This window comes from Seriola aureovittata, chromosome 19 (genome assembly GCF_021018895.1).
Source record: "Seriola aureovittata isolate HTS-2021-v1 ecotype China chromosome 19, ASM2101889v1, whole genome shotgun sequence".
Classification (NCBI taxonomy): Eukaryota; Metazoa; Chordata; class Actinopteri; order Carangiformes; family Carangidae; genus Seriola; species Seriola aureovittata.
This window is the reverse complement of record NC_079382.1, coordinates 18,574,459-18,597,862: the sequence shown is the minus strand read 5'-3', so window position 1 is coordinate 18,597,862 and position 23,404 is coordinate 18,574,459. Positions and strand designations below refer to the sequence as shown.

Sequence of the window (23,404 nt, the reverse complement as noted above, 5' to 3'; positions counted from 1 at the left end):
AAGACTGGAAGGTAAACAGCTGTTAATGCAACGTTAGCTGTGAAGCAATAGCAAAACTTACAAATAGCTCCTTTAATCAGATATCTTTAATCAGATATATCAACCCACAAACCTAAAAAAAAAAAAGTTAGTCATTGACTGAATTACTGTGTCAAAAATGTGCGGTAAAAGCTCGCCGTGAACTTATCTTAATGACATCCGGTCTACATGAGTCTCTGTGCTTCTGGAAAAACAAATGCACTTTTGCTCTCTGTGCATTTTGTAGCTAACTCGCTCTGCATCAGCTCAACATACAAACACTAAAGACGAAATAAGAACTGCAGATAAACCTTCTGATTATGTATTACATGAAAGTGACGTCAACAGCATGTGAAAGAAACTGATGTAAAAGCTAAAAACAGCTTGCATTAGGCCTAATTATACGTTGCCTGTGTCCTGAGGTGATGACACAGTTCTTTCAAATGACCAAGCGGGTTACAAAAGCTTTAACAGGGCTTATGGCCTTGTGTGTGCAACAGCAAATGGCCTCTCTCCCTGTGCCGTCACATAATCACTGCTCAATCCAAAGTAACATTTTCAGCTTCTATTGAAAGGACTCTTTTGTTCTAATAGTAGCCCACTGCCTGCGTATTTAGCTGCTTTTAGAGGCTCGTGTGCTGAGCTAAAAACAGACAGCGACACATTTATAGCCGGTCCGGGCTATAAAAAGGAGTAGCCCAGTTTCCTGAAAGAGCTCCACCTTTCAGGGTAAGTCCCTGTCTGCTCCAATCAGCTGCCAGATGATCCAATGCAAGAGGTCAAACTGAGTTGCGATTGACTGCTGTGGTGGCGGTGGCATCACAGGGGCACCACCCTCCCCGAGCTGACCGCAGACTCACGCCAAGACCCGACGTCTCTGAAAGTTTAGCCCCTTGCTCCTTCATGAAAATGTCTATTTTGGGGGAATTTAGCAGACAAATCCAGCATTGGCTCTGTCAGTCAGAGGGTCAGAGCGTACCTGTGAAGGTCTCCGTGCAGGGGTTGATCCCAGCCAATCTCTTGGATGTGCCAAAATCTGAAATCTTCAGGACACCGCTGTAGGTGTTGATGAGAACATTATCACCCTGCAGATTGAAAAGACAATCCATGAGAACAGACACACCCATTTAGCTGCTTAAATTCCATGACTGTGATGGTATTGAGATAATGTGAGGTGCTCACAAATCCTGCAAAGCGACAAACAGCAAGTTACACAGCACTATTACGTGTGTGTGTGTGTGTGTGTGTGGTGGTGGTGGTGGTGGGGGGGGGGGGGGCTCCCAGCCAAAACAAGGTGATTAACATTTACGTGCTGCTAATGGCGCTTATATGACTGTGTTGTTAAATCAGGTGGACGCTTGGGGAAGACGCTGCTCACCCTAACGACCTGTCTGTGATGGAGGCGTTATCAGTGTTTGTTTGTTTTAACTGAGATAAAACACGGGAGGGGATCCGAAAAAAAAAAAAAGGGAAGTCAGGATTACTATTGTAGCCAAAGAGCTATAAACAAAATGCCAAAATATATTTTATTTATTCTTCTGTACATGTTTTGTGCCGTGTAAAAGTGCCATCATTTACACTTATTTGAAATGTTGTTTTCCATAAAAGATATATTTGTAGTTTTAAGAACTAAAAACCATTTTAATGTGGTTTTAAATCTCCTCTCTCAGGCTTTTATCTGGAGCTCTAGTAACAACAGGCCAGTGAGCCAATCAGAAGAGAGGAGGCTCTCTTCTGATTCCTATTTGATCTGATGAACTCAAGCACAGAATAAGGACCATGGATTTTGTCCACCATCACTTACTGTACACTGCCGGCAACCTAGTGAGGCCAGTATGAAGAGGAGGAGCGGTTACGACCATCACAACGTGTTTCACTGTACACGTTGTTTCAAGACAGACTTGAAAATATGTGAACTGATCCTTTAAAGCAGATCAAGTTTTCCTGTAATGAAATGAGCTTTACGTAAAATTCCTTTGCATTACAAACGTCTAATCTGTCCTAGATGTTCTGCAGTTTGTCCCTCTCCTGCGTTTCTTTTGTTTTTCTTAAAACTGTCATTGTGTTTTTGCAGTGATGCTCCCAGAGATCACCTGTCAGTCACGCAGTGTGGCCACTGGCCAGGACTGACGTCTTTCGTGTTGAGTTTCTGCAGGTAGTTGCACCTCTGCAGCTCTCACTAGTCATGCTTACTTATTATAACAAAATCTTAGCAAATCTCCTCTGCAGCAGCAGCAGCAGCAGCGTGTTATTCCCGGGGAAAGACCTTCAGTACCTGACACAAGAGTGGTGGTAACAGTCAGCGTAAACATTATCATGAAGAAAGTGAAGTCCTTGTAGAATATAAACCAATGGTAATAAATTCTAAGATGGTTCAAGTTTAATAGTCTTTTCCCTCAATTCTCTACACAATCCGTCGGAGCATGACGCAGCAACGATGCCACAAAGATAATACAAAGAATATTAATTGTACAATAACTTGTGTGCAGTTACCTTGATGTCTCTGTGTGCTATCTGGTTGTCGTGCAGGTATTTGAGCCCCTCCAGGATCTGTCGCGTGTAGAAGCCGATGGTGGACTCGTTGTTTTTCAGGGGGCCCCACTTAGACCTCAGCAGTGCCGACAGACTCCCTGCACACAGCGGGACAAAGTACAACAACGATTAATACGCTCACTCTAGACTAGAGATTAGCAGCACGGCACTGATTAGTCTGCAGCTCAGAGTGTCAGTGAGTATGAAGTCTGTATCTTGCTCTCCGTTCGTTTATTTTAGAAAATGCAAACAGCAGTTTAAGTAATGTGATTATTGTTGTGATTTTTTTTTTTTGGGGGGGGGTGACAATAAAATCAAGTTGTGTGTTTTTTATTTGCTTGGTTTCCTCTTTGTAGGAGCATTATCAGCGACAACAGGTGTGTCTCACCTCCAGGGACCTGCTCCATGAAGATCTTGATGAAGCCGTTCTCGCTGATGGAGCCGAGGTACTGGACGATGTTCTTGTGTTTTAAGTGCTTGTGAAGAGCGATCTCCTCGTGGAGCGGCTGAGAGTACCTGCATTTAAGAAGCCAGACAGGAACAATTACACGCTGTATGTAGATGAGGCTTTAAAAAGCACTCGTGTTGGATTTCATGCTGATACAATTATACAGGAGGTTAAATAGTGACAACTACTGAAAGCTAAAAAGTAGACATTATTCCCTTTTTCTCTCTTTATCATCTCTACACTTACAGATCTTTGTGTTTTTGAAGGTTCACTATCAAATTTCCTGTGGAGTCTGTTAAAATGAGCTGAGGGGTTCCAGTTGTATTGGAAGACGTATTAAAATAAATTTCAAAACCATATTCAAAGTACTGAGACTAGACGAAGTGACATTACTTTCTACATTACTGACATAGTGTCTGATGCCCTTCCTGATGCAACCTGGGTTCAGGGGTCGAGCCATGTCCTCCCAAACTACATAACCATTAGAACTAAACTATAACTGGGCATTAACTTAAAATTGCCAAACTCCACAGAAATCTAAATTAAAACCATTAAATGATTCAAATAACAATCAACCAATTTTTTTAATTTTTTTTTTATTAATCGACTGATCATTTGGTCTATACATCAGCAAATCACAAGTTCCCAAACTCAAGGTGATGACTTGAAAAGCCGAAGATATTAAATCGCTCTTATAATAAACCCCTGAAAATATTCACAATTGACCTGCCAGCAGTGAAGTTGTCCATTAAAAATAAATAAATAAACAAGTTAAAATTGTTGTCAGTTCATTTTCAATTATGTTTTCAGCTCAAATTACTAATAATAATAAATAAAAGAAATCTGAACTGACTGATGATCTAAGTGTGTGTTTCTCAGATGAGAAATGGGGAGATGACATCGTAACTCCCCTGTGGCCTTTCCTCAGAGCGACAGGTAGATATGACTACTGACAATGTGTCGAGAGCCAAGAGCCAAAAGACCAAACTAGAAAAACACTGAGGCTGCATCTTGATATCTGATCACAACAGCAGGTACATCTGTTTTGTGAAAGCTGCCTGCCAGCATTTTTTTTTCACGTTCAGCTCTCTGCATGAATCACACTCCCTCTCTCTCCCCTTCTCTCTCTCTCTCTCTCTCTCTCTCTCCCTGTCTTGAGATTTCAATCCTCTTCTGAATTATTTACCCAAATTCTCCACATTCTTGGCAGCCGAGCGCCCCGCTGACTTGCTGATGTGATTAGTGGAACATAATGTGGCAGTGGAATCATCTAGTCTAGTGAGAGAGCCTTGCAATCTGAGATGAGTAGGCAGAACCACGGGGAGACGGGCATTTTGAGGAGAGACGGCGGAGGGAATAAAAGGCGGAGGGGTGGGAGTTCGCCTTCGCAGCTCTCCACTAGCCAGTCACTCAAGCGGATACCAGCGCACTGGAAGCCAGAAACCCACCAGGGACACTGCTGATGTGCGCCTCACACTCTCAGTCGGAGGAAAGCGGCACTTTTCCTAATGACGCTCAACACTAATGCACAACAAGATGAGGCACTAACAGCTCAGACACCTGTTTACATCCGGGCTGTAATTCAATCTGTGCACAGGATGATAAATACAACATGTGCAAGGAAGATGTTAAAATATGTCCTGAGGGGGGATTCACATCAAAAGAGTCAATCCTCTTATTGTGCTCAGTCGATTGCATGGAAATCTGCATATTTGATTACAAAATATCTTGTGTGCAAATATGGCATTTTCCTTTTTTCGCCAGACGGTTAATATAGATATTATGATTCACCAACTGGGGGCCATGAATATTTACAGATAAGTCTTTGTTGTTTGTTGATTAAGTCTTTGTTTTTGGCATTTTGCCTTTATTTGATAGTTGACAGGTTAGAGAGAGAAACAGGAACAAAGATCAGAGAGAGGGACATGATGTTCTCATTAATCACTGGACGCTCAGTATTTCCCTCGTCTTGTTTGTGATATGCACGAGCCCCTGGAAGCACCTGCATGCACTCAACCATGTGGGCGCCGCAATACATATTTCTGCTGCTGCTTTCACGCTGGAGGTGACGTTCAAATATGTGTCGCAATGTGCCAAAAAAGGCAGGAAAGAAGAAGAAGAAGAAGAAAACAGCCATCTGGCAAACATGAATGTAAACAATCCACTTTCTGAAGAAGGAAATTAATCTGTGGTTTTTGATCAGTCTCATTTTCACATTGTGTTGTAAAAATAATCTGAGTTACATAAAGACTGAATTAGTCATAATGATACATGATTTCAACATTTCCTTTTTTAAATATTGTGGTTATTGCAATACCATCAATATTGCGACACCTCTCACATTAATATCTTGAGACTTGAGGCTTGGCATGGACCAACTTGTTGGACAATTAAAATATTTCACCTATTCGTGGTGTTAGATCGACTGTTACAGCGTCATTAAACTAATTAAAACTCGTCCTCTGGGGACCATGAATATCAACACCACATGTCCCTGCAAACAGACCAGCAGGTGTTGAAATACGTCTCTGTGAAACTACAGACTGACTGACTGATCACCACTGTCAGGCCTCACTGCCAGCAATGCAAAAAACGATACGGGAAATGAGTCGTCAATGCGTCTACCTGCATGTACAAGCTCTGTTGGAACATTGTGAAACTTCCAGAATAAATAATAAAAACACACACACACACACGCACACACACACACACACAGTGTCTTTTTTCTCACCTGCTGTCTCTCTCTGGTATTTCTTTGATGGCCAGTCGGACCTGGTTGCTGAGGTCTCGGCCCGCGTACACCACTCCAAACGTGCCTTTTCCCAGAACCACCCTCTCTCCGTGCTCGTCGTACTCATAGTCGTACTGTGGAAACAAGGACAACGAGCATGAAACAGTTGTTTTTAATAGTTAAAGTGATGTACAGTAGGGATTAGTAACACTCCCTATAAAGACCTGCACCACTGTAGGTCTCGGGTATTTGATTACAGATTACAAACACTTACTGTACATTATTAATTAACTGCATTTGGCTGCAACAAATTAAACCTAATCTAACAAACTAATTTGAGCTGCAGTATTTTTTACTGAAGAAAGTAAATGTTTATATAGACAACTGTAATCCTGTAACATTTACAGTATGTACTAACCAAAGTAAAGCACGAGAGATTTGTTTCCTCACATATAAATAAAAAGAAATCAAATTATCAAAAAATTACTGTCAGTATTTTTATCCAAAGAAATATTTTTAAGCCAAACAAAATTATCTGATTTTGATAATTAACTTTAAACAAATGGTCTTTTCATTTTTTAATCCGATTACTTTAAACCTGCTGCATCGATTCCTCAGTAAGAAAGGCACAATTCATGTTCTTTTCCTTTGTGAAACGTGTGATTAATGTTCACAGGAAACACGATGAGGAAGACCTTGGTTTCAGGTTGACAGCTGAGGCTGTAGACTAACTGACAGCGAATCCAGCCTGATCGCTCGTGTGCGGCATCAAATGCGGATATAAAACCACCTCAGAGAGAAACCTGTTAGACATTTGATATGTGCCACGCTGAGTCAAAGTGGGTGCGGCAGTGTTTTGGGTAATTAGCTTTTCTTTTCCTCAGGCTCTGCAGGGAGGAACAGGTGAATGCAGCAGCAGGTGTCTGCTCTGTACTGTCAGAGCACACAAAGCAGGAGAGCAAACGCTCAGGCCTTATTCCAGCTGGTTCCTGCTCATTTCTCTGGGTTTGCAGCTGAGATTCGATTCACTTATTATAATGCAAATTACGAGGCGCTGCATTAAAAAGGCTTAATGGAAAACCTGAGTTCATACATGATTAATACAGATTTATATTATAAAAAGCGACGGAGATACATTGTTGATTCTGTGCTTTTCTTTTCTTTTTCTTTTGACGTTAGCATGAAATATAATTAAATATCTGGCACTAACATTGAACTTGTCCAATGCTAATTCATTGTTGAAATATTTTCTTCTGTCACTACTTCTACCTCAACTTTTGATGGATATCATATTTCCTGTGACATTTACGTGCATGAAAACATATAAACACCACAGAAACCCAACAGGATGTAACAAAACAATGTGGGGAAACAAAATGTTGTTGTTATACAAGCAATAAATAAAGAGTTGAACGACTGAGACGGTACGCAGATTGCTTAATCTGTGCTGCAGGGAAATCCATCTTGTTCAAGGTCATAATGTTAGGATTCCTTTATCGAAACAGAATCTGATATTAGCTTTAAGACTGATCTTACTTTATTAGGTAAAATATATGGACATAAAACTAGTGGAAGAAGAGCACTGGCTCTGGAGCAGGTTGACACTGATGAAACTGTTCAGGAACAGGTTTAATACAACTTCATGCACGGAGCCACTATAAAAGTAAAACCGGTCCTCTCACCTCTAAGGCGTCATTGTCACAGTCTCCCTCCTCCGGACCTTTCCAGGTCTCCTCTGTTATGCTGTTGACCAGATCGCAGAATCTGCCAAAGACACTCATGGTCAGTCTCATACAAACATGCAGCACAGATCACTTACAGCATGAAGACGTTTTCTTGCTCGTCAGTGTGTTCATAATTCGTGAACAGTGTGGTCAGACAATTACGGGGCTACCGTGCTCCAATATGGATGTAAACATCCTCAAGATAAAGCAAAATATAACGAATTAAACCTTAAAGTTATTGTTTCTTTTCAGGAGAAGAACCAACACAGCAAAAATACGACGCTTGTCCTAAATACTTAAAGACTGCAACGTATTTACATAAAGGCATTTCTCTGATTCACTCCTATACCCAGGCTTATTTATAATGAGCGTGACAGGGAAGGAAAGCCTAAATCTGAGAATGCCAACATTTCATTTTTACATCACAAAAATGTGATGTAAAATGTAGAATGGAAAATCAGTGGATGTCTTGCACAGAAAGAATACATCCATTCTTTCTGTGCAAGACATCCACTGATTTCCAGTCATTTCTGCTGTAACGTTTGTACAAATGGAAACCGATGGCTAGAAAAATACATAAAAAGCCCAAAAGTAAAAATGTAAAGTATTTATGATTTTTATATATATATATATATATATATATATATATATATCTCACTTTTATTTGCCTGATGTTTTATTATAATAACATTTAAATGTTCCAGTTTTTCCCATATAAAGTAACTTTATTTTGAAAAGGCGTAAATAAAGTGTTATTAGTCTTAAAGCCCTGACATCAATAACATCAATGATTGTAGCATATTTTTCTGTGTCTCATAAAGAAGTAGAGCAAAAAACATGTTTGTCTCGTGTGTTTTTTTAAATTTTATCTATAACATCTGTAATTAATAAACATCAGAGACATTTAATAAACAGGATCCGCACGTTGTCTGAGATCCATTAAGTACATATTGTGATTGAGGGGCTTTATTCAGCTGCTGGTCTCATCCAGAAAGGGTTACACTATGTTTACATGCACACCTCCCACACATATACATACATATAGTGACCTTTACCACTCCCACACACAAGCTGTGAATTAGTTGTCTCGTTATGCTGTCACACACAGCGTGCCTGCAGGTGTTCAGTAACACACGTGTGCCTGTGTGTGCACACATGGCATGTCTCTCACTCACTCTCACACACACACACACACACACACACACACACACACACACACACACTCACACACACACACACACTTCCTTCCTTCTTTCCTTCCTTCTTTCCTTCCTCCTGTCCTTCCTTGTCACCCCTCCCATCCCACTGCCACTCCTCTTACTTCTGCGCTAAAAAGGAAAACAGCATCATAACAACAGCAGGCATGACTCACTGACTCTCACACTCCAGATAATGGCACTGGAAGTGCTCGGGAGCCTCTGATGTGAGAGTCACAAGTCTGAACACTAAGCGAGGACCGCGGTGGTGTCGAAATGAAAGAAGGTGCTTTGGTGGTGACGCAGAGGTGTGAGATTTCCCACCTGAGTGCAGAGCTGACAAGAGTGCCTGAACTATACTGTAGAGATGGGCACAACTTAAGAAGAGATGATCTCACCGTAATGGGAAGGAGCTGATGATGGTCTTTGTTGTGTGACATGCATCTTTATGATCAAAATTAATCTGATGATAATCTGTGACCTACAAAGCTTTAGTAAATGATTTATAAACTATCATTAAAGCGATTATTTATGATTTATTTATTATCAGAAAGTGGCACCTACAGTAATATCTGAGTCACAATCACATAACTGGACGTCTTAAAGGGTGCCATATTATATAAATGTAAGTGTCCATGTGTTGTTTGATTTATTTGGTTCTATATAAATACTGTGAAAGTATCAAAGCGCTCAGTCCACAGAAAAATGAACACAGCCTGCATTTAGAAACTGAGCCTTAAAACCAGCCGTCAGGACTTCTGTAACTTTGTGATGTCACAACAAAGCAGTCACCACTCTCAACCATGCCCCAAGCCCCGCCCACCTGGACCCACCATCCAACCTTGCAAGATTTGGTTTCTCTGAGTGTTTTTACCTGAAATCTGCTATATTTCTATTCGATGACTCAGAAAACAGTCAGCCAATCAGAAGAGAGGCTCAGAGCCTCCTCTCTTCTGATTGGCTCAACCTCACAGAGGCTATTTACCCAAATAATACAATTCTTTGTCACATCAAGTAAAGATTTATGATGTTAACCAACTGTTTGAACTCTAATGATGTCAAACAGATGCAGAGAGACTGAGAACAGACAGACCGACCTTTTACAGTGCATCTCTGTGCAGAAATAGATCTGGAAGTCTTCTGCATTGTGGAGGACGTAGAGGAAGGCGCTGCGCTCGTCGAACTTGGAGATGCTGAGGAGAGACAGTCCACAGTTAGTCGAACAATAATCCCATGAGAGCAAATATGACTCAGAGGATGAAAGAAGCCTTTCACCGGACTCATGACATCAGCCATCAAATCTCTGGGATCAAATAAAGGGCTGTTTGTCACTGCATGTGCACAGCCACTCCATCAAAACATAAAACCCAGTAAAGCAGGATACGTAGACAGATGTAACAACAATATATGTTGCTGATATATACACTTAGTGTGTAGTATTGTGAGTATGAGCTGCAGCAACAGTTATACAGTTTCTCTCTAGGCAAAATTCTGAATCAGGAACATAAATGTTGTTTTGAAAATGATCAAATTAAATGATGCTGAATTTCTGCACAAAAGATGAACGGTTTCCATTCAACAGCTAAATTGAAAACTTTTGTCCGCCAGGATAAGCGCTTGCCCAATTCTGCCAAGGCCAGAGCGGCCGAGCCAGACAGCGGAGCTCCTGTATGTGTGGTCATATTGTTGCTCGAAGAGCTGCTATTGTGTCCCGCTGCCTGTCTGCAGGCTGAGTGGGCACAGAGAATGAGTCGTTCCCTAGCAACATGTGAGCACAACCCTCCACTTTTCTCTCCGATCTGACACTGAATTCCTTTGAGGACCGTGGAAAAGCAGGCGCAGAGGAAGACATCATGAAAACCGTGCATGGCGGAGTGTCTGTGATATTAATGGAGCTCTCTGGTACAGTGTGGAGCTGTGAAAGTGCTGTACAGTACATATCTGCATGCTCTGTTATGTTACTGTGCATCATGTATGTGTTCAATCAAATGATTTTTGCAAGGGTTTTGTGCATGACTAGACACTTCTGCATGTCTGGCCCTAATGTGACTCTTTTACGTGTCGATTTAGCACCAAATGCAAATGTTTGCTTGGCTCATAAATCCTATATATTTCTTTCATCATACGTTAAATTGCATTTGAAGTTTTTCATTTTCCAGCCATTTTCATTTTGCATATGTTTGCATATATTTATTATTTTGGAAGAATCTAAGAAAACTATTGATTATTATTGAGAGCAACATCTCTTTCTCAACATAGACCTGCGGAAGTATATGCAGAGACAAAACACGCATAAATTCAAAACACAGTTGTGAATTAAAAGTTTAAAGTTTAAATACTTGTATGTGCATCTTAACTGGAGGTTGTTTATGCTCTTTTGAGAGAATCTGTATTTGTCTGATCATTGTTTCTTCATGATCAGGTCTCTTGTACATACTTTTTAATTAAGCTTTTTTCGGGTTTGCTCTGTATGCACCGGTGCTATTGTTGCACATTAGCATGCAACTGATGCATGCTACTATAAATTCAATATTAATGACTATTCATTAACCAGTGACACTCACAGAACTGCATTCTGAGAGTAATAAGAGTTCAAAACTGGCTATAAACATGGCTGATGAGATGAGGTTTAAAAGAGGTGTGACATTCATCTTGATGGCAGAAATGATTTTGAACATTTCTTTACTCCGGTTTCACAAAGTTGTTTATTTTTTTCTAGCTCTTCTTTTGTTTGTCCACTTGAAACAGTGGATATTCTCACCTCTTCAGGGCTCTAAATAAACATTCAAATCAAATTCAATCTGATTTCCTTCCAACCCGCCATCTCCTATGACAAATCAAAACCAATCACCCTCATGGAGGCAGGTGTGAGGTCACTGTCACATCACTCAGGCGTAATACGAGTGTGCCATTAAAGGCAGCAGACACTGACCTGACACCTCGTACTGATGTAGCGCTGAAGTTCCACTCATGAATCCCTTTGTGCTGCAGGACAGATCGAAAACAAATAACATCATTACAGCTTCTGGGAGACGTTAAATCAATGTGCCTGCTGTGTAATACGCTCTGCTGACTGACCACAGCAGACAGACAGGAGCATCAGAGCAGTAGCATAAACCAAAACATGCTGACTGACCTTCCATTAAAAAAAAAGACATTAGTGGGTTTTGTTATATTCATTCCAGCACATGAATTAAGTGTGAAATCTGAAGTCAGTGTTGCTGATGTTGCAGTTTTACTGGGATCAGTTTCTGGTGAGCAAACACTTTTATTTATGTCCTGCACTGCAGGTGAGTAATCATGTGCTACAATATGAGATAATAATCAATAGGACAGATGCAAAGAACATGACAGGAAACAAGAGGCTTTTATCACATCACAGAATCTAACCAAAGATAACCAAACAAGAAATCATCATCATCATCATCATCATCATCATCCAAGCTGGTAAATGTGATGAGTATCTTTAGTTTAATCGTGATTTAGTTTAGATAATGTGTGTTGTTGCTGTGGTTACCTTCAGCATCAAACTGGTAAAAAAAAAACTATGATTGTGGTGTATGATTTTGCACAATGTAGGAATTTATGGCAGATAGTTTTTATGGCTCTGATATATATATATATATTTTTGCCTTGTATAGTCTTCACCCTTCACCTCCTTATAAGATGTGAGCAGTCCTTGCTTAGAAATACACAAATATCACATCTTTCAAGTATATTTTACCAACAACTTACACAAAACCTCGAGACCTAACTGCACGTCCTTAATCATTATTTAACATTAACGTTCTCATTTCTACAGCTCTCAATATTTTAGGCCGACATTCTACCACAGGTATCATTATCTTTATATGCAGAGTATACTAAAAGGAATTAAATATTTTAGCATCCATACTGTCATCTCTTCACCAATCTTTCACCATTTCCACTTCCACTATTCCTGCTGACAGTGTAATTCTGCTGCTGACTGCATATCAAGCAGAACGACACTGATCCAGACAGGTGGGGTGGGTATTTTGAAAAAGACAAACAGATGGATGTTTTTCTAGCTGCTGCATGTGATCAATGTTTTACACGAGTTTTCATCTTAGACCAGGTCAGCTGACGGACAACATGCTGTAAACGATGTGCTTTTACTGCAGAGGGACACCCACCTTGTCATCAGGAGCAACATGCCAGATAGACACCGTGTTGTCGTCCACGTCTTTGTTTATGGACAAATATGAAGGCTGGTACACCTTGGTGGGCTCCAGTATCAGCACCTAGAGAAGAGATGTTTATGTTTATATCTGTTCAACCAGTTAATGTTTGCTGAGCACGTAGGAGCTATAGTATAGTAGTAGCCCGAGATCTGCCCTGTAATTCTCAGCCACTGTTTCGCCCCCGGTTCCTTGGCTGGTGTCACTTACAGGAAATCGGACAGAGGAGACATCCTTCTTGGTTGCCTCCACCAGAAAGTCCATCCAGAAATCCACCAGCTCCTGTTTGGGGGCCGGCTGCTCCATACCAGGCTTTTTGAAGTGCTGATATATCAAGATGGTCTCCACAAGCGAGCGCAGATACCTGAAACCAGCCAGAGACACAAAATGGCTGAAAAGAAGCCAAATCTTGATTTTTTTTTACCAAATGTAACATGCGTCCTATTTCTCGTCAGGAAAGTCTCACCCCCGATGATGCAAACAAACTGGCAGATAATTTGTTTATCTATTATCCTGTTTTAAACCTTTGAAAAAAGATCAAGACAATCACTAAAACAAACAACGCCATGTGATTGTGTTTCCAGGCTGAGTAACGTTTGTCTCTGTGACATTAATGGAGTTTTCACAGCATTAATACAAACAAAGAACAGCAGGGTCTTTATGCACTGCAGGGAAAAAAAAGCTGCAGACAGTTTACTGTCGTCCTCCTCAGATCTGACTCAGTCTCATAAAATCCTGTGGAATGAATTTAGCCTCTGAAACTACATCCTTGAGACAATTTTAGCTATGAAAGGATTATGTGAGAGTATCATTGATTAGAGAAGCTATTTTCATGTTCATCATATGTTGAATCAAAGAATACGTTTGTGCCTATTTTACAATTAACACACATTAATAATTCCTCACTTACAGGTTAAAGTGTTTAGAAATCTTAAACAATTTATTTGCAGTTGCAAGTTGCCATTTTATATAAAGGTAGATTTCCATGTTTTTTCTCATTATAGATCAGGTCTAGGTTCTATATTAATATTGTGAAAGTATCAAAAAGCTCAGTCCAGAGAAATACACACAGCCTGTATTCAGAAACTGAGCCTTAAAACCAGCTGTTAGGCCTTCTGTAACTTTGTGCTGTAACTCTCAGCCATGTCCCAAGCCCCGCCCACCTGGACCCGCCATCCAACCTTGCAGGATTTTCACTCATTTTCACTCAGAAAACAGTCAGCCAATCAGAGGAGAGTCTCAGAGAGAAGCCTGAGAGAGGAGATGTAAAACTACATTGAGATGGTTTTTTGGTTCTTTAAACCACAAATATTTCTTCTTATGGATCAACACTTCAAATAAAACACCAGAGAAGTGTCAAGTATGGACCTTTAAGAAAAGCTTTTGCCCATGGTCTCATGGTAGCACTTTGTTGGCGTCATTAGAGCTGAAGGTAAATGTCCACTACATGTCGTTTGCAACAATTTAAATGTGAAACTCTTTCTAGTTGTCTTTCCTGTTGCAGAAAAGCATTTCCTCTCCGTTCTGTCCATAGAGCAAATTAATTGCATTGTAACACGTGTTAAAACTCTTCACAACACCAGACTGTTACAGCCACCAAATCCCTGGAAAAGGAAGGGTGCTGTTCAAATGAGCAAAGTGGTATTTTGTGTTCTCCACGAGAAAAAACACCAAATGCTTGCACAATGGCCACAGATGGCCACTGTGGTTTCAAGAGAAAGCCGAGCACCCTTCAGATCACAATGACAGAGGCACAGTTGGTGATGGATGTGGTCTGAAATGTGTTTTTCGGCAAGCTAAGCTGACAACCGGCTTAACTGTTTGCTCACCAGATGGGGGCTTTGAGTTTGAAGAGTTTCTCCGAGGCCCGGATGACCCTGGTGTTGTCGCAGGCCAGGATGCTGGCGCCCAGGAAGAAGCCCACATCCCAGTAGCTCTGCAGCTTGTCTAGGCTGCCTTTTTTACCCAGCAGGCTGCTTAGCTTCACTCCTGGAAAACAAGATATGTGAAATTATATCTATAAAAGGAAGATAATTATTTTATTGTGTTTCCCCTGGGACCATCACCAGTTGAGATTTTACGCAGATAAAATAGTGGAGGAGAGTCTGTAGCTAGGAAGCCCATCCTCTACTTGGATATGCCACAACACGCAGTATGGAGCTTTAGCTTTGAAATTTGTCATCGTATTTAGTAAGAGATGTTGTCATAATATTCTTGGGTTGTGCTGAGCGAAGCTGCCGCTACATGTCCTACACAGCCTGCTGCAGAAACCAACCATTTGCAGGGGCAGGTGGGGGTTATTGGGATAAGTGTAGGGGTAAGCAGGAGCTAGAGGGACGGAGGGTTGGGCTAATTCAGGGAGCTGCAGGCTGATTCCCAGGACTGCTTGCTACGTTTCCCACATTCCTGAGCTCTTCTGAGCCTCAGATTTCAGGGAACAAAGGCTTAACGGCATGCTTGCTTGCAAAACAGCAGAAATTGTTACCATGTATTAAATGATTTGTCTTTCTTTAAAGCGGCAATAACTGATATTTTCACAATACAATGGATCAAACAGCTATGTCTAACGTGACAGGGGACGCTTGTAGTGACAACTAGGAGCTTTAAAAACTGTCTTCAGCTCATTGCTTTAGTTTTCCAGCCACTAACTTCATTGTTTTGGTTCATTCTTTCATGTACTTGCTTCATAGCTCTGCATTTGGCTGCAGCAGGCGGTTGTTTTCAGCGACAGCACACGGACACGGTTGGTGGCTAGCCGGCGAACATAACGGAAACAGTTGCAAACGGGGGGGTTGCAGCTTGTAAGAACCAAAGCAATGAGCTGAAAGACACAAAAAGCCCTGGTAAATTTAGGGCAGAGTTTTGTCACCATCAGCGACATCTCTCAAATTATACACAGTATTCTTATAAATATTGATCAGTGTAGCTTTAACCTGATTTCAGTGCATAGAGGCAAATCATTCGATACGAGCTCCTCCTTTTGTAAACTAGTTGAAATCTCAGCACGGGTAGATATGACGGATCAATGTACTACAATGAAAAGCAACATATTTAGATCAGAGACACATAAATATCCAGTCTAGCGTCCAACTCACCCACTTTGCGAAGCTCGAAAGACGTGTCAAACTGGTGTCCGGCTGCCAGGAGCAGAACGGCATAGTTGATACCAGAGTGTAGTGTTGGCTCTGACTCAAACCCTTTTTTAAACCTGAGAGGAAGTGGAAGAAAAATAAATGACTCCAATAAACAAGGTTCTTTCAAGAAATGCGTCACTCCGAATCCCAAGCATCCCCCCAAAGACGGGGCCTCCCCCGACACGTCAAGTTAGGAAGAAAAAAAAAACAACAACAAAAACAATTACAGCCATATTGAGTCGGAACCACAGAACAGCAAACAGCAACTGTGGGTGCCCTCGCAAAACAAGAAATTTCATTTATTTAATGAGCAATCTGTTCTGCTGAGGGAAGGGGTGTGAATGTTATTAGGGGCCTCTGCCAAGTTGTGACACGGAGCTGAAAATAACAGCCAGATGGGAGCTCGATTATCTAAGTGGCATATTCAATCAACAAAGATATGAGATCTTAAAAGCAATTTCCAGAAGCAGGCAATCAGCAGCCTTGAGTTATTATTAAGTCAACTTCTGTCAGCTACTGTTGGCCTCTCTGTGCTCACATCTCAAGCATACATATGAGGAGAAGGCGCAGAGGCTAGGACCAAAGCAAGACTGAATTCCCAGGATTCAAGATTCAGCAACGTGCTGGAAACCCTCACCACGCAACCTCAACCTCGCTCTGTGCCGACCCATTAGCATCAAACAGATCCTGCAGGTTTTTCCCGCAGCTCGTTCGTGATGTGAACATCCAGCTCAACATCCCAAAGGTCTCGGCGGGATTTAGAGGCGGACTGAACTTAAAAAAATCACCATCCAAAAAGATGCCATTAGCACCTTAAGAGATGCAGACAATAGACATTCCTGCAATTAAAGATACTCAGTCTATATTGATCTGAGTCTAATATAGCCAAATTTCAACTGGACATTGATTCTCTATCAGACTGATATGAGCAGACGACCTCTCCTCTCACACGTGTTCTGGTCTTGGTCTAAATAAACAATATTCTGGCACAGATGCTGCAACATCTCGAGGCGTGACATAATATCCTGTGAGAAGTTTCCTAATGAAAAAAGTCAGACTGATGTAAAAGGAAATATGTTCGGCCATTCATTTACTTTATTTTAGCTTCTTATTCTCTCAAAAATCACCACTCAGTCTATTGCGAATACAAAGGAGAGGTTAAGTTACAAAGTATGTAACGCCACTAGAAAGTAGGTTAACTCTATTGATCTGAAAAACACAACAACATTGTGGTCTGGTGGTTGAGGGAAGTGATGCAGCATCTTTAATAGAGAAGCTCAGGCGTACTGAAACACACACTGTAATGATCATCATCTATACACACAACACACTGTACGCCTATGTTCATCTCTGAGGGAACTACTTTCTTTCCTTTTTCCTTTTGTTTCCGTCCTACTGTCTTTACATGATCGGTGCATTAGAGAGAAAATTGTTTCTCACATTCAATTTCACTTTAAGATTAAAGAGATTAATGGTATTAAAGGAGGAAAAAGTTGCACCCATACTTATATCTACATTTGCAGTGTCATTCAAATGCGGCTTGATTGACAGACCCAGAAATATCCCCGTATCACTGCTTCCTCTTCCCACCAGCAGCCTGTTACTGCTGAGAACAGGATGAACCGATGCCATTTATATTTCGCACCATATTGTCATTTAAATCCCTCAGTCATCTTTGGTATTGCGAGTGTTCACGTTTGTTTCCTAGCTGACAGAACCGGGATCCTCTTCGTGCTTTGGCACATGTGATAAAAGCTGTGAGAAACGACGGTATGATGCGTTTTTACATGTCACTGCTGTAACAAGCTGCTATTTGTGTGGACTTGTGGCAGGCCTCTGCTTGAATGACACTTGCAATTCTGCTCACCAACAAAGAGTTTTACCTCAGTGATAACAGCTATTCAGAATGTCCTTCATTCATTCACTCACATCACCATTCATGGTAAACTCTCAATACTGTGCTGCCACGATCCAGTGAGTCAGCTTAAAGCCATCGTGCATCTAGCCTTTTACGAAAACATTTCTTCTAACAATATTTACATGTGACTAAATGTCTGAAGGAGCCAACTGTTTGCCCGAATGGAAATGTCACACACACACACACACACTGACATCCTGCCCAGCAGCTCTCTCACCAGAGTGTGCCGTTGTCTCTGCTCTGTGTGTCAGTGAAGTGAGACTCCAGGAACATGTCCTTGTAGATCCGCCCCACCAGGCAGTAGATGTCCGAGGCTACCTGCTCCTCGTCCTGCACCAGGGGCAGCATGATGTCCAGGGCTTTCTGTCTGTCACCTGGCAGGTTCCTCCTGCGCTCACACACACACACACACACACACACACACACACACACACACACACACACACACACACACACACACACACACACACACACACACACACACACACACACACACACACACACAAAGTAAATTACAGATCTGAGTTCCTGCAGCAGCAGTGAAGAATAAACTAATCACATCTATCCAGGCATGTGTCAGTGGAGACCTGTGTATCTGTGACTATTAACACTTATTCATTATAACAGTGTACCATCCTAATCTTAAAGGGTCACTGCACAAAATTGCATAAGCCAGAGTCAATTTATTATTCATGGGAAGAACAACTCGGACTGTGGAAATAGCTGTTTGATCTTCTGAGGATGCTAAGACAATATTAAGTTGCATTATGGGAAATGTAGGAGGGTTTACCTTCACTTAGGTGTCAGGTTTTTGGCTTTTTATCTTGAGTACTCTCAATTTTCTAAAGGTGAAATTAGCTGCATTTTTACTGAAATTCAACAGAATTCATCAGGATAAAAGATATGAATGAGAATAAAAATGGCTCATAAAAATACAAGAATTGGCTCATTCAGACAGAAAATGAATCAAATTTCAAACGGATGGTTTAAATCTTTCACGGTCAATTTCACAGATTAACATTCGTCATGTAAACACTCTGTGGTTTTCTACTTTTGGATAAACTACTGGAGTTTCCATGTGATCCCAGCTCATGTAATATGTAACAGGTGGCATGCCATCTCTTATTTAACAACAATGGGAGTTATAAAACAGTAACACTATGCTACTCCCAAGCACTTTATCCACATCTTTGTCAGAGGTTTGCTTGTGGTCGAGAGCTGGGTTTGGGCTTATGCATTAAAGAACTCTCCAGCCCTGGTTCCCGAAGGTGGATCGGAGTCGGTGCAGCACATTCCACGCATTCTCCTAGCTTGTCAAAACCTGCTGCCTACATTACCCACAATGCAACTCCACCGCTGACAGACTCAGAGAGTCAGATGTGTTAGTGGCTAATGTAGCCCTGAGCTGATGTGTAACATCAGGAGAAGCTGCTTTTCATTGATAAAACTGTCTCTAAGTGTTAATGTTGTTGCCAAAAAACATTATTACAAAACAAAACACACACAAAATATTAGTATTCTTGATGATAGCATAAAGAATACAATTTGTATAACATGATGAAACATATATAGTGTGGAGTGATTGGATAATGATGAAAAAATCTGCACAAGATCTTGTATATTATTGCGTAATGAAATAATCACAGCGGTTGTTTGCTGTGTGTAGCTAGGAAACTGCTGCACAGCCATTGTTGTGGGACATGATATCTGGCACACAGGACTCCATTAGGAGCCTGACTTGAATTACTGAGGTTACTGGGTTCATTTAAAAAAAGCGCCACCTTTGTTTCTGGAGGTCCAACTGGGCATCATTCAGGTACAGACGGTTCTGTTAAAACGAACCTGAGAGGGAATAATTGAGGCTTTATAATAGGTAACCCATTCAAAAATAACAAAAGGGAGAAAGACTCTCACGTCAGGAAATGAACTGCAACCTCTTGAGGCCTTAATTAGTTAAATTACGCAAATGTCTCTTCATGAAAGCTTTTTTCAATTTCCTGCTGCGATCGCTCAGAGTCCAGGGAAGACGAGTTTAATGCTTCTGCTGCGTTAGAAAAAGCAAACAGAAGTAATGTTCAGCTGGGCAGATGACATCTTGACAAATCTATCAAAGGTTAATTGACTGTCAGTGACTCACACATGTAATTAGTTCTCAGTCATCAGCTTATTAGGGAACATTTAACTACATCTGATAGAATAACCCCTGACTGAATGAAGGCTATAATGTTAAATTTCAACTTCATGGTCATTCTGGTGGGGGGGGGGCGCTGACATGTTGCTGCTGTTGACTTGTAATGTGTTAGACTGAGAGGTTTGCATCCATTTATATCAGAGAGGGTGGACTGTCACGCATGACACGTGATGATGTATGAGGACAAAAAGGTCAGATGTGACTGAACACTAGACAGGAAATATCATCAGTTTAAAAATGTTGTTATATGAGATAAAGATGCACGTTTTAGGATCACATCATCAATCCACGGGGAGTCATCATGGCAAATTAAGAGGTGCCACCTGATGCAACTAGGAGCAAAAGTTACGTTGACTTGGGGAGATAAAGATGTTCAAACTATCACTTAATTGGGGGGGGGGGGGGGGGGGGGGGGGGTTTGTTTCTGTCTGATTGTTTGGGCAGATTCAGAAGCTTCTCTGCAGCGTTACTCTGAAGTGTTTCCTGCATCAGTCGTTCTCAGAAACGACCCTTATTGTTGCGTTCGCAGCTCTTCTTCAAAACAGTCTCAAACTGTGGCAAATGTCATCACTGTCAGACATTTTCCAAAATCTCCTCTTCGGCTGCTTGTAAATTATGATTTACACAATATCAAGTGAACACAGCAACAGCTCTTGATAGTGACAACTACAGAAAGTTGAATATAGTCAGCGCAGACATCAGCACTATTTAAATTCACAAGTTATCTCTTGACTTGCAGTGCATTAGAGCCACAGCAATGAGATGAAGTCAAAGAGCCACTTGAGCTGCATAAAGTGCCCTCATTTATGCCCATTATACATTAATCATTAATTACCTCGATCTATTCATCAGTAGGGACAAAGAGACCGTTAATGAAGCTGATTCTCACATTTTGTCAACACATTTGTCATTACATAACATATGGAGGATTAATATCAACAAAGGTCACTGAAAGCTTCAGAAAAAATCTGTTTCCTCATTATCATTGTAAATTATGCAGCACAGTGTCGACTCTGTTCCGAGGTATGAAATTTCAAATCAGGCCGAGATCTTCAGTTACTGATCGTGGCAGGACACAGACTTTTAGAAAGAAACGAGTGGTGTTATCCGTCAAGTTGCGTCTCACGTGGGCACAATGTGTGATAGTCATAGAAAAAAAATAATGCTGACTGACATTAAGTGGCTTCTCTCCGGGGCGTGAAGGTTAAATAAAACATATGAGCTGCCAGCTATTACCATGGAAACCGTCCAGAGGGAAGAGCGCTCAGGGAGACATGACCTGCTCTCTCCTCTACGCATCTCTCCATTTCTCTCTCTTTCTTCCCCTCCAGAGGGTTGATGGGTATTTTGGATGGAGGAGATTGTTCCATCGCTCGGTCAGACATCCGAGCAGCGCTCAGCGCTCACGTGCCTGACGCTGCCCTGCGGCGGACGAGAGGCTGAAGCCAATTAGTCAAACACTCACTTCAAGCTGGCAGATTCATTTAGAAGCAGAGCACCTACTCCAGATCAATCATTAAGTGTTTATTAAGGCTGAATATTGATAATCGTCAGGTTCATAGAGTCAGAACGCAGTGAAACGTCAAGGTAATGACTTATATAACTCCACTTCAGATAAAGGTTTCATTCAGTTTCACACTCATTTCTCAGCTTTATTATTTTATTGTACAGACCACTACAACCTTGGACTAAGGCCAAACTGTATAACAACTGTACTTTTTCATCTGGTACATTTTGAAACTAATATTTGTACTAATAAATTCAAATTCAAGTAAAATTTTGACACTGCTGTTTCTACTTTAACGTAAGTATAAGATCTACGTCTCCCACCACTGTCCAAATAATCTTTTTGCCTTATCAACCACATTTTTATCTAAACAAGAGCAACATAAAATCATCTGAAACCACGGTCACATCACGTAACAATCGCATGCAACAGCTGTTGTCGTAGTAACAGAGACTCCTCTGGCTTTCTTGAAAAGGTAAGCTGACATAAAAGACCTCCTACAGCCTTTGGCTCTACTCATGACGTCCTGCTATAAACCTGAGGAAAGCGCCTCAGCTTCACGACAGAGGGAGACTCTGCTGTCATCAACAGTTATCGCATGAATCTGTCTCTCAGAATGTCAGAAAAAACAAAACCAAAACCAAAAAACAACCTCAATATCACACCCTGATAATGGGCCAGACAGTGCCAGCAAACACACGGACATCTCGGCACCCTGCAGAAACATTTTCCAGTTGCTGCCAAATTAAAGAACAGCACGCTTTATTGCTGTTTGAGCCAGTGGCACCTCGAAAACCGCAGGAAGTTTACAAGAAGAGCGGCTGGTGAGAAACAGGCAGTCAAAACCTCCCTGTTTTGTACATCTGTAACTGCACACATGCGACTAATAATATCACTGCTGCTTGGGAACCTGAAGTTACTGCTGCATTAAAAATAAAGAGAAAAGAAAACCCTTTCAGATCCAACAGATGAACTCAAAACTGCATTTTAGGATCCACTGCTGCTGCTAACAGATGGTAAATGCTGCCTCTAAGACCAAAAACATACCTGTTGGTTCCCCATAAAACCACACTGTCCCTGGTTTTATAGAGTTAGGGACCTTTGTATAAAACCTACAGTAAACTACTAAAATAAATATATAATAAAAGTAATTATCATTATATATGTATATTTACTATATACTTTAGCCAGCAGGTTGTCGTGATACATGGACATGAGGGATAAGCTAAAGCCGGAGAGTGATGCGCCAATTACCAAAGAAAAACCAGGTTCAAATCTTACTTCCATTTCTTCTTTTGTCATTTCTGTGTAATTCATCTAATATTCAGGCCACTTTCAGTGAAAGTCATTATTTGGTAGCATAGCATTTAGTCCGAATAAGTATTGTTGCTATGGTTACTTGCAGTTTAATGTACTTGGATGCTATTAATCGATCTTTGCTTCATTCTATAAGGCAATCGGAAAGGAGTATTTTCTTCGGACATCAATATATAGCACCCAGCTGAATTCATTTGAACTAAATTCATTTCAAACCATATGTGGAATTTGATGAATACAATGAATAGATGAATCCAAATATTCAGAAATATCTAAGATACAGGCAAAGTGTGTGTGTGTGTGTGTGTGGTTGGATGTTGTCGTGCTCGCCATCTCACCGATTCAGTGCAAAGGCGTAGTGGAACTTCACATGCGGATGAGCCACGGGGTCAAAGGTCGGAAGCTTCTCCAGGGTCTCCACCAGCTTCACGATGGACTCATAATCCTAGTGAGGAACACAGTGATGAGCCCCCGTTGCACTTTTCACCC

The 23,404-nt window shown here is 41.1% G+C and overlaps 1 protein-coding gene across 1 annotated transcript in view; it reads right to left on the bottom strand.

Annotated features, from left to right (window-relative positions):
* map3k5 (mitogen-activated protein kinase kinase kinase 5) overlaps positions 1–23,404 on the bottom strand; it is a 65,097-nt gene that overhangs the window by 11,170 nt on the left and 30,523 nt on the right. The window contains exons 6-18 of the mRNA XM_056405654.1: positions 23,254–23,360; positions 18,118–18,288; positions 15,944–16,056; positions 14,678–14,837; positions 13,059–13,212; positions 12,804–12,911; positions 11,582–11,634; positions 9,747–9,842; positions 7,412–7,493; positions 5,730–5,863; positions 2,939–3,066; positions 2,512–2,648; positions 998–1,103 (exon numbers count right to left, since the gene is read on the bottom strand). Of these exons, the coding sequence (XP_056261629.1) occupies positions 998–1,103; positions 2,512–2,648; positions 2,939–3,066; positions 5,730–5,863; positions 7,412–7,493; positions 9,747–9,842; positions 11,582–11,634; positions 12,804–12,911; positions 13,059–13,212; positions 14,678–14,837; positions 15,944–16,056; positions 18,118–18,288; positions 23,254–23,360 (1,549 nt within the window). The remainder of the gene's footprint in view (positions 1–997; positions 1,104–2,511; positions 2,649–2,938; positions 3,067–5,729; positions 5,864–7,411; positions 7,494–9,746; positions 9,843–11,581; positions 11,635–12,803; positions 12,912–13,058; positions 13,213–14,677; positions 14,838–15,943; positions 16,057–18,117; positions 18,289–23,253; positions 23,361–23,404) is intronic.